At 35.8% G+C, this 15,907-nt stretch overlaps 1 protein-coding gene across 1 annotated transcript; it reads left to right on the top strand.

Moving 5' to 3' along the window:
• Nucleotides 1-671: 671 nt before the first annotated feature.
• On the top strand, nt 672-11,657 carry il12rb1 (interleukin 12 receptor subunit beta 1). The gene is made up of 15 exons (XM_081357926.1): nt 672-907; nt 2,115-2,241; nt 2,857-3,032; nt 3,315-3,451; nt 3,536-3,569; nt 5,244-5,384; nt 5,488-5,567; nt 5,636-5,855; nt 6,079-6,210; nt 6,309-6,407; nt 8,583-8,726; nt 8,872-9,021; nt 9,156-9,240; nt 10,770-10,845; nt 11,252-11,657. Exons 1-15 carry the CDS (start codon nt 853-855, stop codon nt 11,597-11,599), a joined length of 2,004 nt encoding a protein of 667 aa, XP_081214052.1. The 5' UTR covers nt 672-852; the 3' UTR covers nt 11,600-11,657.
• The last annotated feature ends 4,250 nt before the right edge of the window (nt 11,658-15,907 follow it).

The following is a 15,907-nucleotide window of genomic DNA, read 5'->3' as shown; positions in this document are numbered from 1 at the left end:
TACACGGTTACTATTAATAACCTAAGGAAGCAATTGATATCTTTGTAATACTGGCCGCATACAGAGTGCGGTTATTGAAGCCTTCCTATTCATCTCACCCACAAACACACCTATAAAGAAGTGAAACTAAATAGCACTAATCACTTGACAGAAACCAGCATAACAAAACATTTAGGAGATTTAATAATTGGCATGATGGCTTATGAGGCATCATTAAAAGTTTCATTGCTGTGATGAATGAGTGAATGGGGACTCAAGTGTAAAGTATTCACATTGTTTTTAAGTATTTAAATTCTAAGTTCATGAAAAGTTTTCAAGGAAGTGTGTGTTAAGGAAAATGTAGTGTGCTACATATGAAATGAGGATGTAAAAATTGAGTCAGTTTCAGGAGTCAAATCCTGATTACTCTAAAGCACTTTACTAAAAGCCACCCACGTCGGGTTAATGATGATTTTGTTGGAAAGCGATCTCAATAGGTTTGTAAATTAGGTTTATGATTTAATTTGTAAATATAACCCATGTAGCATCTCCATCTCGCATGTTCATGTTTGAAAGTGAAGGTAAAAAACGGGTGTAGCAGGCAACCAAACCTGCTAATTCTCATGAAGTGAGATGAGCTTCCCCTGCTGCTCTCGTGTTGTGGTTTGTGGTGATGCAGTAGTTTGCACCTTATTCTGCCCCAGAAAGACACATGAGTAGTTCATACATATCAGACTAACCCCTCATGTGTCTAGTCCAGATGACTTCCAACCCAACGATTTTTAATGTGAACTCAGGGTACAAAGATCGTCTTGAACTGCCTGTGTATTCGCCATGTCTTATGAGTGAGGACCTTTCCGAACACGAGAAGCGATGGGGATGAGAGTGGCTGTGCTGTTGCTTGTTGTTTCTGTCAGTCTGACTGAAGGTATGTTTGCTGATGTTATCAGCGCGAACGGCACATACACAACACCGCAGACAGCGGAAGATGATATTGAGATCAGCTTGATATACTTTATGGTAGTAGTAGCAATGTAGATTTCAGAAGATTGTGATGGTGTGTAGATTTTATCAGAGCTGTGACCCAGTCACCATTTGCCTAAACCACCATTAAACAACTATAAAACCACAGGATGTAAACAAATTCAAGGAACTGCTCTTTAAGGTGTTTACTATAACATCAATCTGATTTAAAAAGTGTCGTCAAATGTTTGCGATAATTACAATTTCAAGAGGACTCTGTGTCTCTTGCTCTCACCAAGCCTGCATTTCATCAAACATATACAGTAAAAACAGTAGTTTTTAAAAACAATATTGTGAAATATTATTACAATTTAAAATAACGTTTTCTATTTGAATATATTTAAAAATGTATTTTATTCCTGTGATGGCAAAACTGAATTTTCAGCATCATTACTCCAGTCTTCAGTGTCACATGATCCTTCAGAAATCATTCTAATATGCTGATTTGATGCTCAATTATTGTCAATTGTTATTGGTGATTGTATTAATAATGTTTATTATTATCAATGTTAAAAGGGTTTTTGCTGCTTAATATTTATGTGAAAACCGTGATTTTATTTTTCGGGATTATTTGATGAATAGAAAATTTAAAAGAACGACATTTATTTGAAATAGAAATCTTTTGTAACATTGTAAAAGTCTTTACTCTCACTTATGATCGATTTAATGCATTGTTGACTAATTTTTACTTCCTTTAAAAAAAAAAATGTACCCCAAACTTTTAAATACAGTGTATCATGGTTTTCACAAAAATATTAAGCAGCAAAAACTCTTTTCAACATTATAAATGCATATATAAATGTTTTTTGAGCACCAAATCAGCATGTGATACTGACGACTGGAGAAATGATGATGAAATGCAAAATGATGATGAAATGATGATGCACACGATTAAATTACATTTTTAAAATCAAAATAGAAAACAAAATTAAAATAGAAAACAATGTGTTTCAATTGTAATAGTGTTTCACAATATTACTGTTTTTACTGTATTTGTGATCAAATAAATGCAGCCAATAAACTTCTTTAAGAAACATATTTGCTGGGATCAGGTGAGTTACTACAGTCAAACTTACAGATTTTGTTTTTCCATGATGTAAATGTTTTTAAAGCAGCAGGATGTATACCTACAACTACTCCACGGTGTTACAAAAATTCAACTTTACCAGAAGAGGACTTTATATGTAAATGGGATAAGATAAACCCTAAGGAGAATCAGACACACATTCTTTTTATCAGGTAAGTTCAACCAACACATTAAAAAGTAACATGAACAAATCTCATTGTCTTTATAGTTATGAAACATTGTAAACCTCAGAGTTAAAGAATGTGCCACATATTGTGAAACAAATCAGTACTTGGGAGACCGGGGCTAGTTGTCAAACATTATACTCCAGGAATATTTCTTAGGGTGAGAGATTATTTTTGAAAGTTAAAGGATTTGGGTAAAAAATAAAAAAATGAAACTTTTTTCACCCGTTCACCCAAAAATGAAAAAACTGCCATCAAGTACTCACCCTCACACTGTTCCAAACCCGTAAGACTTTTGTTCATCTTCAAAACACAAATAAAGATATTTTAAATTAAATCTGAGAGATTTCTGACCCTCTATTGACAGTCTACATAATTACCTATTTATCGCTTCAAAAGGTACATAAAGAGATAATAAAACTAATCCATATGACATGAATCCATTTTTTCTGAAGAAACTCGATTGCTTTATATGATGACCAGATTAAATTGAGTTGCCACAAAGTGTTTATTATTGCTATACTGTACTAAATAACAGATACAGAGGCTTGATTATGTATGTCAGTCTGCATGAATCTAAATCTCAATTCCTGGTGTGCACAGGGACAGTGAAAAGAAAAATTTTATTATGTGTGCAAACTCTGGCAATCATTCAGAGAAATATATTCCATTGGAGGAACTAGGAAACACAAAAAGAAATATGGACGTATGGGTACAAACACAAGTGGACAATCTCACCTGCAATTCTAGCAAAATCTCAGTCATCTTTGAATGCTTGGGTAAGAACCAATCTAAGAGATCTATTCAAACTGCTATTTTCTGATAGTTTATATGGTGGGATCTTAAAGTTTTTGCATGTTTCTAATAAATTGGTATATGATATGGTAATATGGTATATTATATTACATTATCATTTAAATTTGTATTATAATTAATAAATAGATTCTATTAATTATTAGTTACATTATTATAAATTTAATTGTAAATAATTAATTATATTATCAGCATAACATTTTGCATGGTATGTCGCGCCTAATGTGTCACTCTCATGTTGTCAACAGTCAAATACAGTGCACCTCAGATTACCAGAATGAAAAGGTCAGCTGGAATCCTGTCTCTCAAACTGAAGAAACCAAAGGATAATAAAAGTGTTAAATATGAGATCAGATGGAGGGAGAGAGGCTCTGAATGGCAGAATGTAAGACATTTAAGAAAATCTGATATTTTCATATCCTGAAGTGAATCTGTTATTTTGTTAACATGATGTGTTCTGCAATTATAGGCGACATTTGAAACTGAGGACAGCACTAGTCAAGGTTAGACTCCTTACTCTGTTTATAAAGTGCAGAAATAAGGTCATCTGAATGATACATTGATTTGCCCTTGTATTTAAAAAAAAAGTTAATGACACACACACACACATTTTTTTTTAAATGCAATGTTCAAAAAATAACAAAGCTTTAAAGGGTTAAAAGGGGTCATGTCACGAGAAATAAAATTAGAATCAAATTTTAAATAAAATAATTCAGTGTACTCTGAAAACATTCGGTAATTTTCAGAACTCAAGTTTTAAATGTTGTTGTCACAATCCTCAGTCACCAGTCCAGTCACTTCCCCATTACCGGTCACCTCCACACTACATTTCCCATAATCCCTCCTGACTCACACATGCACATAATTTACGATTCACCCTTTAGCCATCATTTACCTTCATCAGCTACACTCCATTTAACCAGTCAAACCCCAGTTCACACTTACCCCTTTGCCACCAAGTAAACCAGGTACCACCAGGTTCGGAGCCGGTGCCTACTCGCGAACCAGTTCTTTGTGTTTCGACAGCCAAATAACCTGTTCTCGGCCAGGAAAATTGGTTCCAAAGCAGCACCAACTCTTTGCTGGACTAGAACCGTCCTTTTACCACGTCATGCTTACGTCGGGGGCTGGGGGCGGGGTTATTGTCGAACTTCTTCTCGAACGTAACCTCCGTCTATAGTAATCCAGACGAGCTGCATAAATGTGTTCTAAACTTCTTCTTCTGACCCCAATATAGGATCGCAAAGCCAGGAGAAACATTTGCAGAAAGACGATGTAGTCCGCCATTGTAATTGTTATGCTTGAATTTGGCGCAAGCGTTCAGGAAAGCTAAGACGTAGCCTATGGCAACGTACACAGTGATGTAACGACGTTCGCTGGGCTCTCTAGTCAGTGGAAAAACAAACCGGTTCTGAGAAGGTTCGCAAGTTGAACCAACTTTGAACCAGCACCAGTTCTGAACCAGTTATTTTTTGGTGAAAAAGGGGTATCCGTCTGGTTTTGTTGTTCAAACCTGAACTAAGTTACCCTGTACCCGGAAAAATATCGTACTAATTTTAAAATTCTTCTTGTTACTTACAAAGCACTCAATAACCTTGCCCCTTCATACTTATTAGACCTTCTTCATATTTATACTCCTTCTCTGACTTTAAGATCATCTTCTTCACTCACACTTGTTCTCCCTAGAACTCACACTACTTCTATGGGGTCCCAAGCTTTTAGTCATGCAGCTCCTTATTTATGGAACCTGCTGCCACAGGATGTGCGAAACAATGCACTGCTGTATATCCTGAACGCTCATAAAAAACGTTTAACAGTATAAAAAGTTTAACAGTAAAATGTGAGAACATCTGTCAAACGTGGATTTGTGTAGCACCTACTGCTCTGCAAATCCTTTCAGAGGTCAGTTTTTATGCAGTGTCTGTCTCTGATCCTTTGAGTCTTTAACAATTTGACAAATACATTGACTGTATTTACATGGATTCTTAAAGGTACAGCAACAGACAAAGGTTCTAAAGGTCATAGAAATGTTGGAAATTAGGAATGAAAAGCTAAATTACTTTTAGTTAAACTAAATACATTGTTTTTGGTGTGTAAAAAAAAAGTATGATTATGTATGACCCCTTTAAATGATTCATGTCCAAAACATAAAAACTGACTGAGATGAATGTCTATAGAGTCCTACAAGCTACATCTACAGAAACAGACGATCTACCAGATCCAACTGAGACGGCAGGCCAAACTGCAGCCACATCTATGTAAAGACTCACTACAAACTCTCTGGAGTGACTGGAGCCCAGTGGTGGATGTTCCCTTAGGTTCGATTTCAGCTGTATCTGCCAATACAGTGCAAATAAGAAGTTTTTAATAAGTTTAACCATCTGAAAATATTTGGTTAACAAATGTAACACCTCTCTGCAGAAATCAGCCTCCCTCTTGTACAGCAACAACATGTAGAAAAATGGACGAATGGGACCAGGCATATTAATCTCACCTGGGATGTAAGTATAAGAAGAACATTGGACATCAGAAATGTTTCTGTTTAGATGAATGAAACAATTTTCTTTAGGAACCATCTGCTGAAGAGTCTGTTGGGGGTGTATGGTACAAGCTGAGCGTCAGTGTTTGGGCTTGTGAAAAACCCAAGAGAAAGGAAAAGCTAACTTTGGATCGAACCTATAAAACCTCAATAACATATTCAGAGGCCAGGATTTCCATTATTGCAACTAACAAGGTTGGAAGTTCACCTCCACTGGAGATCATCATTCCCGCTGTGAAACATCTGAGCAGTAAGTGTGCTGCAAGTGTGAACTGTGAGTGTGTTAGCTTGGGTTTTCATGTACTGTATGTGAATGAATATCTGAGTGTGTGCGCTTACAGCAGGAAGGAAGTGAAAAGTATGTGTGTTTTTTGGTGAAGGGGGTCCTAAAGTGTTATGTCATAAATTACTCATGTAACAAAAAAAAAAAAAAAAAAAAAAACTGTACAATGGAAACTTTTTTTAATTTTCAGATTGTGACAAGCCCTCTAATATCACCAAGGATTATCAAACCTGCTTAGAATGGTACAAGCTGGAAAACGGTGAGACCCGAACAAGTACAGTAAACAGCTCAGGCAACGAATCGTTCAAGGATATTGAAAAAGGTAGAGATAAATCATTCATCCAATGTAGAGCACTATGTTCATGTGTCATATTAACATGTGCTGCGTATGCTAAATCGTGTCTTTGGTTTTAATTACAGGGGTGGAGAAGTTTGTACGTCATTATTACTTTCTTCACACCAGGAGAAAGAAACATCTTCAAACTGTTGATATGTGTCCTTTTTACTCAGAACAGGGAGGTACGTTCAGACTAAGAATGTGGCCATAAGATTCTGTCCATTATCAATAAGCTGATAACTTTTTGTTATGACCAATAAATGGTCGATATTAAAATTTCGTACATTTTGTCTAAATATATTCTTGAAATAAAACACTAAAAACTAACATAAATCAAGTAAATCATTAGAATGGTATTGTGAGATTCGATAAAATTATATTTAACAGTGTGTTGTTAAATTATTAGTGTTTTTAAAGATTATATTTAAAGGGGACCTATTATGCAAAATTCACTTTTACATGGTGTTTGAACATAAATGTGTGTCTGCAGTGTGTACACAACCACCCTATAATGGTAAATATCCACCCACTCCTCCTTTTTTAATCCCCATAAATCATTAGCAGTGTCTCAGAACAAGCTGTTTGCAGATTGTAGCTTTTGTGATGTCACAAATGTTTAGGCCCCGCCCACAACTGATGACAGACTCTGCCCTATTAGCATAGCCCCGCCCTGAGTGAGCTGTACACAGTCCGATATGTTTATCTCCTCGCCAGAGCATTTAAAGGGTTAGTTCAACCAAAAATGTCAATTCTGTCATTAATTACTCACCCTTATGTCGTTCCAAAAAAAAGTATTCTCATCACTTCATAACATTAAGGTTGAACTACTGTAGTCACATGGACTATTTTAACTATGTCTTTACCACCTTTCTGGGCCTTGAAAGTTGCAATGACATTGCTGTCAATGGATGGACAGAAAGCTCTCAGATTTCATCAAAAATATCTTCATTTGTGTTCTGAAGATGAACGCAGGTCTTACGGCTTTAGAATGACATGAGGGTGAGTAATTAGTGAAATTAAAATTTTTGGGTTAACTAACCCTTTAACAGCAGCATTCAAGTTAGAAATGTGTTCTTATTAAAGATACTAAAGTTATTCAATCAAGAAAAGTAAGTGATTTTCAGGTTTTTTTTTAAATATTTTTTTATTCATATTAAAAGCATATATAGCAGTAGGTACTGTATATTACCCTGCTTTCACTTTAATACACAGATCTAATATATACACGTAATTTCTTTACTTGCTGTTTACGTTCATAGACGTAACCGACTGTGTTTAAGTGAACTATGTGTGTTTTTGACATAACCGTCTATTTGACAGTTTAAACGCAATAAGACGTGAAAAAGAACTTAGATTAATACTCACATAATGCTCCATCTGACATCCAGCTTTCTGTGCGCATGCTTCGGATGTGTGCGCTCAGAATACCATATATCAGAAATTTAGACTCATTTTGCTTTAAAATGCATGCAGATAATAAATTTTCATGATGATGAAGAACTGCAATGTCATGTGAGAGTGACCGCGATAGAGATGATAATCAAAACCTGAAAACCAAGCAGATGTTGTTGTTTTTTAGCAGAGTATCAGAAACACAAGCTGTGGCTTCGCCCTCTTCTGGAAAGCAGCAGCTCATTTGCATATAAAGATACATGCTCAAAAACAACATGTTTTTTCTTCCACTCAAAAATGGGCATTTACAGCATGAATATGGGGTATTTTGAGCTGAAACTTCACAGACACATTCTGGGGGCATCTTGTAAAAAGGGGCATAATAGGTCCCCTTTAAGTATGCGTTAGATGACAGCTAAATGTAAAATTATGGTTAATTGCACTAGTAAATATCCTATATTGGACGATATGTTGGCCAATAACTACGGTGCCCCTAAAGCAGGGTTCCTCAAATCCAGCCCTGGATTTTCTACTGTCCTGCAGAGTTTAGCTCAAACCATGATCGTTCTCACTGACCTGCAATTTTCCAGTAACTCTGAAGACCTTGACCAGCTTGTTCAGGTGTGTTTGATTGGAACTAAACTCTGCAGGGCAGTGGCCCTACAGGACCAGATTTGAGGAACCCTGCCCTAAAGGGACATGGTGATGGAAAAATAATGAGATAAGAAGGAAAATTATATTTCAATGCTTTTGTGTTCACAAATTGAGAAATAATTGTCCCTCCCATCTTATATTTTTTCATCACCATGTCCCATCAGGGGCTCCGTAAATAACCGATATGGTACTGCTATGTCATGCATCCCTTGTTTAGTCTATTTAGGTTATTGAAACACGAAGACCACAATGTAAGATATAATCCAGATTGATCTCTAGTTTTCACAATGGAATGTTTGCATTTGTTTCAGCACCTATTGAAGGTCCAGGGAATGTGAATATTTCTAATGTGACACATGAATCAGCTGTGGTGAGTTGGCTTTCCATTCCTGTGGCGGGGCAGCAAGGATTTCTACTGCATTATCTCATTTGGATTTCAGGACAGGGAAACACAAGTAAGGCAAAGTTTGTAGTTTTACTGATCATCTATTTGCTATGAAACCTTTATGTCACAACTGCAGATAGAAGTTTTTACTGGTATAGCCAACAAAATAATCTATTATAAACAAATTGTTTATAACACCGTTCCTCTTGCTTCAGCACTCCATGAAGTCCAAACAAATGAAACCAGCTTCAAGATCAAGAACCTCCACCCAGGGGCCTCTTACACCGTTTCTATAGCCGGAGAAACAATGGCTGGTAAAGGGCCGAACTCAACGGTGAACTTTGAAACACACTCAGAAGAAATGGGTACTAAAACAGTCATTTCAGAATGAGAAATGATTATGCAGAACTGACACTTTATCTGCTTTTGTGTGAAGTAAACACAATGAAGTGTGAGAATATACCTGCCAACAGCAAATGTGTTCTGCCCTTTCATTCAGGCTTATCATGGCAGGAGCAGACCATCCTGAGCGTCTTAGTGGTTGCCCTCTTGTGTACTATAATCTGCTCTGTTGCTGTCAAGAGGTGAGATTATCACAGATGAACTGACTGATCACCAAAATATGTTATTGTGTTATATTGTACATAACCTGTAGCTTTATTGGTAGACCACAGAGCTAAAAAAGGCCTTGGTTTCAGGAACACTGTTTAAAGAAAAAATATCTGACTTTATTTATTTACTTTTTTTAATTACATTGAATCTTGATTTTTTTTAATCACATTGAACTTAAATCATATTGTTACGGCACAATTCTTGAAATTTTCACTTCATTTTCAAAATATAACAACTTTATTACTTTATTCTCATAATGCTACAAATGTATTCTCGTAATTTTGACTTTATTCTCAAAATATTGAAACTTTAATCTCGTTTTTCTACTACTTAATTCTCGTAATTTTAAGGAATATTATGACTTTGTTGTCATAATTTTGACTTTATTCTGAAAATATTGCAACTATAATCTTCTAATACTATGACTTTGTTCAGGTAATTTTGACTTTATTCTCAAAAAATTACGACTTATCTCGTATTTCTGCCACTTTATTGTCGCAATACTACAGATTTATTCTTGTAATTTTGACTATTCTCAAAATATTCCAACTTTAATCTCGTATTGCTATGACTTTATTGTAGTCATTTTCACTTTATTCTCAGTATATTACGACTTTATTCTCACAATTCAGAGACTGTTTTGGTCATTTTGACTATTGACAAAATATTACAACTTTAATCTCGTGTTGGTAATCAATTTGACTTTATTCTTAAAATATTACGACTTTTATCTTGCATTTCTGCGACTTTATTCTCATTTTCACTTTATTCTCAAAATATTACAACTTTAATCTTATACTGCTGACTTTATTCTCATTTTCACTTTATTCTTAAAATATCACAACTATATTATCATAATTCAGTGACTGTTTTGGTCATTTTGACTTTATTTACAAAATATTACAACTTTAATCTATTGTTGGTCATCAATTTGACTTTATTCTTAAAATATTACGACTTTTATCTTGCATTTCTGCAACTTTCACTTGATTATCAAAATATTACAACTTTAATCTTATACTTTATTCTAATTTTCACTTTATTCGCAAAATATTATGACTTTTATCTTGCATTTCTGCAACTTTATTCTCCTAATTTTCACTTTATTCTCAAAATATTACAACTTATACTGCTGACTTTATTCTCATTTTTACAAATATCACAACTTAATTCTCATAATTCAATGACTTTGTTCTGGTAATTTTGACAAAACACAACTTTAATCTCATCTTGGTCATCATTTTGACTTTATTCTCAAAATATTACTACATAATTCTACCACTTTATTCTTGTAATTTTGATTTTATTCTCAAAATATTACCATTTTAATCTTGTATTGTTACAACTTTATTGTTTTACATATATTACACATTTAAAAAAAACATTATATATATATATAGGGAGAGAGAGAGAGAGAGAGAGAGAGAGAGACTTGCACCATCTGTTATATGTAAATGTATTTTACTAAAACATTTCTTTAACTGTCTTTTTTGCTTTGCAGATTTAAGAGTAAGTTGATACCTAAAGTACCCAGTCCTGTGATTGATACATCAGAAATCAGATGTCCGCAAGATCAGGTTAGCAACACAAACTGCTGAAGAATCTAAACCTATTTCCAATGAAACAACCTCAATATTTAAAAAGGGCATGATTGATTATGCTACACATTAATGACCCACATTCTAAATCTTCCATCACAGTTAGCAAAAAAACAAAAAAAACTGTGGTGAGGTAAAAATATCAACCACAACGTCACATCAGTGCATTTGCAGTGACGTACCTCAAAAGCAACTATCAGACCGAGAAAAGTTATTTTGCAAAATCCTCTCACAGAACTGATTGACATAAACTATAGAGTTGACCAGACCTACTAATGGAAAGTGAAGCAAAATAAATGGAGGGTATATTTGCAATTAAATTGATCTTAATGTGCATGATTCATCAGAGCATGTTATTCCAAATGAGAAAATGTTTGTGTTGCAGGACCTGAGACAGACGGAGGAAGTGCATGAGTTTGTTCTCTTGCAGCATCAAGACCTCAGCAAACCCAGTGAAAACGTGATTCCTGAACAGAGCACTTTACTGCAAGGCTTTGGCCTTGTCGTCTTTGAGGAGGAAGACAAGGTAGACGAGGAGGGTGAAGTTACTGACTTGAGCTCTATGAAATCCTGTTGCTATCCGAATCCTAGTTACAGAGGACAGACGCTACAACTGCCAGAGCCTTTCCACACGACAGAGAGCACATTAAATGACAATGATACAGAGTCCACATACAGAAATGGCATGTTCTTTGAAACAAGAATCCTGGAGTGTGACAAAACATCACTATAGACTTGTCTGGACTTGTGCGTGACGAGTAATGACAAATAAACAACCCTTAACAAACTTCCTCTAACTGCTGCATGTGTCTTCTGTTCAACCAGGTGCTGTCAGTTATGGTGTCTTTTTCTTTTTCTTTTCTTTTCTTATTATTTCCTTTAAAGTGCACCTGAGACATAGTACTGGAAATAACCCAGTTCTGAGAACAGTGTATGATTCTCAGCAGTTAAAGCTTTGTTGTGGTCACTGACGTACATTCTGGATTCTCATTATGTCTATGTATGAAGCTGCTTATTGGTGTTTTTAGTAATAGAGTTACAGTTAGTCTACTCTACACATCAAAAAACTGGTTTGATTTTTTTAAAGAAATTAAAGAGATAGTTCACCCAAAAATTAAAATGATACCATAATTTACTCACCCTCAAGCCAATATAGGTGTATATGATTTTCTTTTTGCAGCCAAACACAATTATATAAAAAAAAATGATATAGTTATATTAAAAAAATATCCTGGCTCTTCCAAGCTATATAATGGGAGTGAGTATAGAGCCTGAATTTTTGAAGCTCCAAAAAACGCATCCATCCATCATAAAAGTAATCCATACGGCTCCAGTGGATTAATAAAGGCCATGAAGTGTTTTTGTAAGAAAAATATCCATATTAATAACTTTATAAACTATAATTACTTTTATTCATCAAGGATGCATTCAAATTGATCAAAAGTTACACTAAAGACATTTGTAAATGTTACGAACGCTGTTCTTTCAAACTTTCAATACATCAAAGAATCCTGTAAAAAATACCCCCCATAAATGTATCATGGTTTCCACAAAAAAATTAAGCAGCACAGCTGTTTTGAATGAATGAAGCATTTATATAGCGCTTTACAATGTACTACTGTACATCCAAAGCTGGTGCGCTCACCACACACCAGCTACAGGTGGAGAGGAGAGAGAGTGATAGAGTCAATTGAAAGCATGCAGATTATTATTAGGAGGCCATGATTGATGAAAGCCAATGGAATTTGACCAGGACACCGGGTTACACCACTACTCTTTACGAAAAGTGCCATGGGATTTTTAATGACCACAGAGGGTCAGGACCTCGGTTTAACGTCTCATCTGAAGGACGGTGCTTGTTATAGTATAGTGTCCCCATCACTATACTGGGGCATTAGGAGCCACACAGACCACAGGGTGAGCACCTCCGCTGGCCTCACTAACACCTCCTCCAGGAGGTCTCCAATCCAGGAACTGACCAGGTTCAACCCTGCTTAGCTTCAGGGGGCAACCAGTTTCTTGAGTACCAAAATCTGAATATTAGAATGATTTATGAAGAATTATGTGACACTGAAAACTGGATTAATGGCTGCTGAAAATTAAGCTTTGCCATCACAGGAATAAATTACATTATAATATACACTCATGGGCCAAAACATACTGGCCACATACTGTTTTAAGGTCTGGGTAGATTAGGTGGTAATCAAACAATAAGTTCTCGTAACCAATGTGTAGGATGCAGAAGGAATAAAGATATGAGCGACTTTGACAAGGGCCAAATTGTTATGTCAAGGCGACTGGTATCTCTGAAACGACAAGGCTTGTGTGTTGCTTCAGGACAGCAGTGGTGAGAATTTACCAACAGTGGTCTGAGGAGGGGCAAACTGCAAACCGGCGACAGGGTGTTGGGCACCCAAGGCTCATCGATGCACGAGGGCAACGAAGGCTATCCTGTCTGGTCCGTGCCAACAGAAGATCTACTGTGGCACAAGACACACAAAATTTTAAAGATGGTTATGGAACGAATGTGTCACAACACACAGTGCATCGCACTCTGCTGCGTATGAGGCTGTGTAGCCGCAGACCAATCAGAGTACCTATGATCCCTGTCCACCGTCCAAAGCGCCTACAATGCCGCAAGCATCTGAACTGGGCTTTTGGCAACAAAGTTAGAAGAAAATAGCATCTCAGTCCAGCTTAAGTAAGTTCAGTGATGATTCATTTTTGTTGTAAAAAAGTTATTAATTTAGTCTATTTATATATATATATATAGCCGCTCTGGAGAAAACCTTGATTCTGATTGGCTGGAAGGTGTGCAATATGAGCACCCAAAGTTCTTATATTGTAGGGTGTATTCAGGCCACGGCCCCTACATTATGAGGGCATTCCGATGTCTTAAATAAATACTAAACAAATTTGCTAAATAAAAATACTAAACAAATTTATATTAAAAATGTAAAATTGCAGAGTTTTCTGTGAAGGGTATTTTTAGGGTTAGGGGATAGAACATGTCATTAGCTCAGTATAAAAACTATTACGCCTATGTGTGTGTGTGTGTGTGTGTGTGTACAGGTTTGACTATACTTGCGAGGGCCAAATGTCCTCACTTATATAGTGAAATATTATGACAACTGACTAGTGAGGACATTTTACTGGTTCTCACTTAAAAAGGCTTACAAATCGGCCAAACATGCTTTTATTTATATCTAGTGTTTTGCACACGTTTCTGTGATGAGTAAGTGCAGGGGTTGGATTAGGTGACAGAAAATATCATTAACTTGTTATAAAATCAACGGAAGTCTATGTAATGTGACTGTAATACAGTGAAAAAAATATGTTATGTGTGTGTATAATTAATGTGACATCAGATTTTTACACTCCTGTCCACTAGGGAGAGCAATTAAATATGTCTGAAAAGACACTGGAGGTTTTACAGCTTTTAATAAACATACACCACAAACCAAGAGTCTTGGGGTTTTCCATACAAACCATAGTAACCATAGTTACTACAGTTATTGTTGCTACTGTAAAACCAAGATAGATTTGTATGGAATCTACTTACATGTGCAACTTTTTGTCATTTTTTAAGTAACTGTGAGTGGATAATACTGAAGACCAAATCTGGTACATTCAATTAACAAATATTTCTTGCAAATTTAATCTGTTATCAGGTGTTTAACAACACTTATCCAGCTATATACCCTAAATAAGTGGAAAATCACATAAAAACTGAAAAGAATGGTTGTACTGTATTAGATATTACATTATTGATTAATATTGTGATATATTTAATAACTGTATATATTTTTTTTTATAAATTATTTTATTTTGTATTATCTGTATCAATTGTTTGAGAGAGACAACCGTGTTGGTGATTGAAAATGAAATGTGTGAACAATGTTCATTTCAAATGAGCAGTGTTTAGTTAGAACAACATCCTGTTGCAGATACACAAGTGAAGTGCTGCTGCCCTCTGTCTTCACAAAATTACCTTTGTCTGCGAGTCTGTGTTGTGGCTGCTCCCTTTGTCTGTACTCGATGAGTGAAGATTACTGTTCAGGACATGCAGGAATTAATCAGAAATGAAGATCTCCAACTCCTCAGAATCTATAAGGATTGGAAAAGAACCAAGTAAAGGTGCTTACAGGTACAAGTGTGAGATAAAACATAAAAAAGCACATAAATAAAAATAAATAAATTTAACAAAATAGTGCACAACAAATTGATCAAAACAGCATAAGAGCAAGCTTTCATGTTAGTACTACAATGATAACTTTATCTTATCACTTGATATTAGCAACCACTGTCTCTGAGTGTAAATCCATTTAAGAAACATTACATTTACTAAATGATCATTTTGATAATTTAGCCAATGTTACACTTCAAATTTATGCATTTTAAAGACAGACAGACAGACAGACAGACAGACAGACAGACAGACAGACAGACAGACAGATAGTATTGACAGACAGACAGAGAGACAAACAGATAGTATTGACAGACAGACAGACAGACAGACAGACAGACAGACAGACAGACAGACAGACAGACATATTGACAGACAGACAGACAGACAGACAGACAGACAGACAGACGGACAGACAGACAGACAGATAGATAGACAGACAGACAGACAGACAGACAGACAGACAGACAGACAGACAGACAAACAGATAGATAGATAGCCGACAGACAGACAGACAGACAGACAGATAGATAGATAGATAGACAGACAGACAGACAGACAGACAGACAGACAGACAGACAGACAGACAGACAGAGAGAGAGTATTGACAGACAGACAGACAGACAGATAGATAGATAGATAGTATTGACAGACAGACAGACAGACAGACAGACAGATAGATAGTATTGACAGACAGACAGACAGACAGACAGACAGACAGACAGACAGACAGACAGACAGACAGACAGACAGATAGATAGATAGACAGACAGACAGATAGATAGATAAATAGATAGACAGACAAACAGATAGTATTGACAGACAGACAGACAGACAGACAGACAGACAGACAGA

The sequence above is a fragment of the Scardinius erythrophthalmus genome (genome assembly GCF_964197995.2).
Source record: "Scardinius erythrophthalmus genome assembly, chromosome: 25".
In the NCBI taxonomy this organism is placed as follows: Eukaryota; Metazoa; Chordata; class Actinopteri; order Cypriniformes; family Leuciscidae; genus Scardinius; species Scardinius erythrophthalmus.
Note: the sequence above shows the minus strand (reverse complement) of the source record. Positions and strands in the feature narration are given on the sequence as shown.

Excerpts from the sequence above, each read along its gene's own strand:
- il12rb1 (XM_081357926.1), top strand. The coding sequence starts at position 853 with ATGGGGATGAGAGTGGCTGTGCTGTTGCTTGTTGTTTCTGTCAGTCTG. Across the intron at positions 6,408-8,582 it reads TTTTTACTCAGAACAGGGAG|CACCTATTGAAGGTCCAGGG; the intron begins GTACGTTCAGAC and ends CATTTGTTTCAG. Across the intron at positions 9,241-10,769 it reads TGCTCTGTTGCTGTCAAGAG|ATTTAAGAGTAAGTTGATAC; the intron begins GTGAGATTATCA and ends TTTGCTTTGCAG.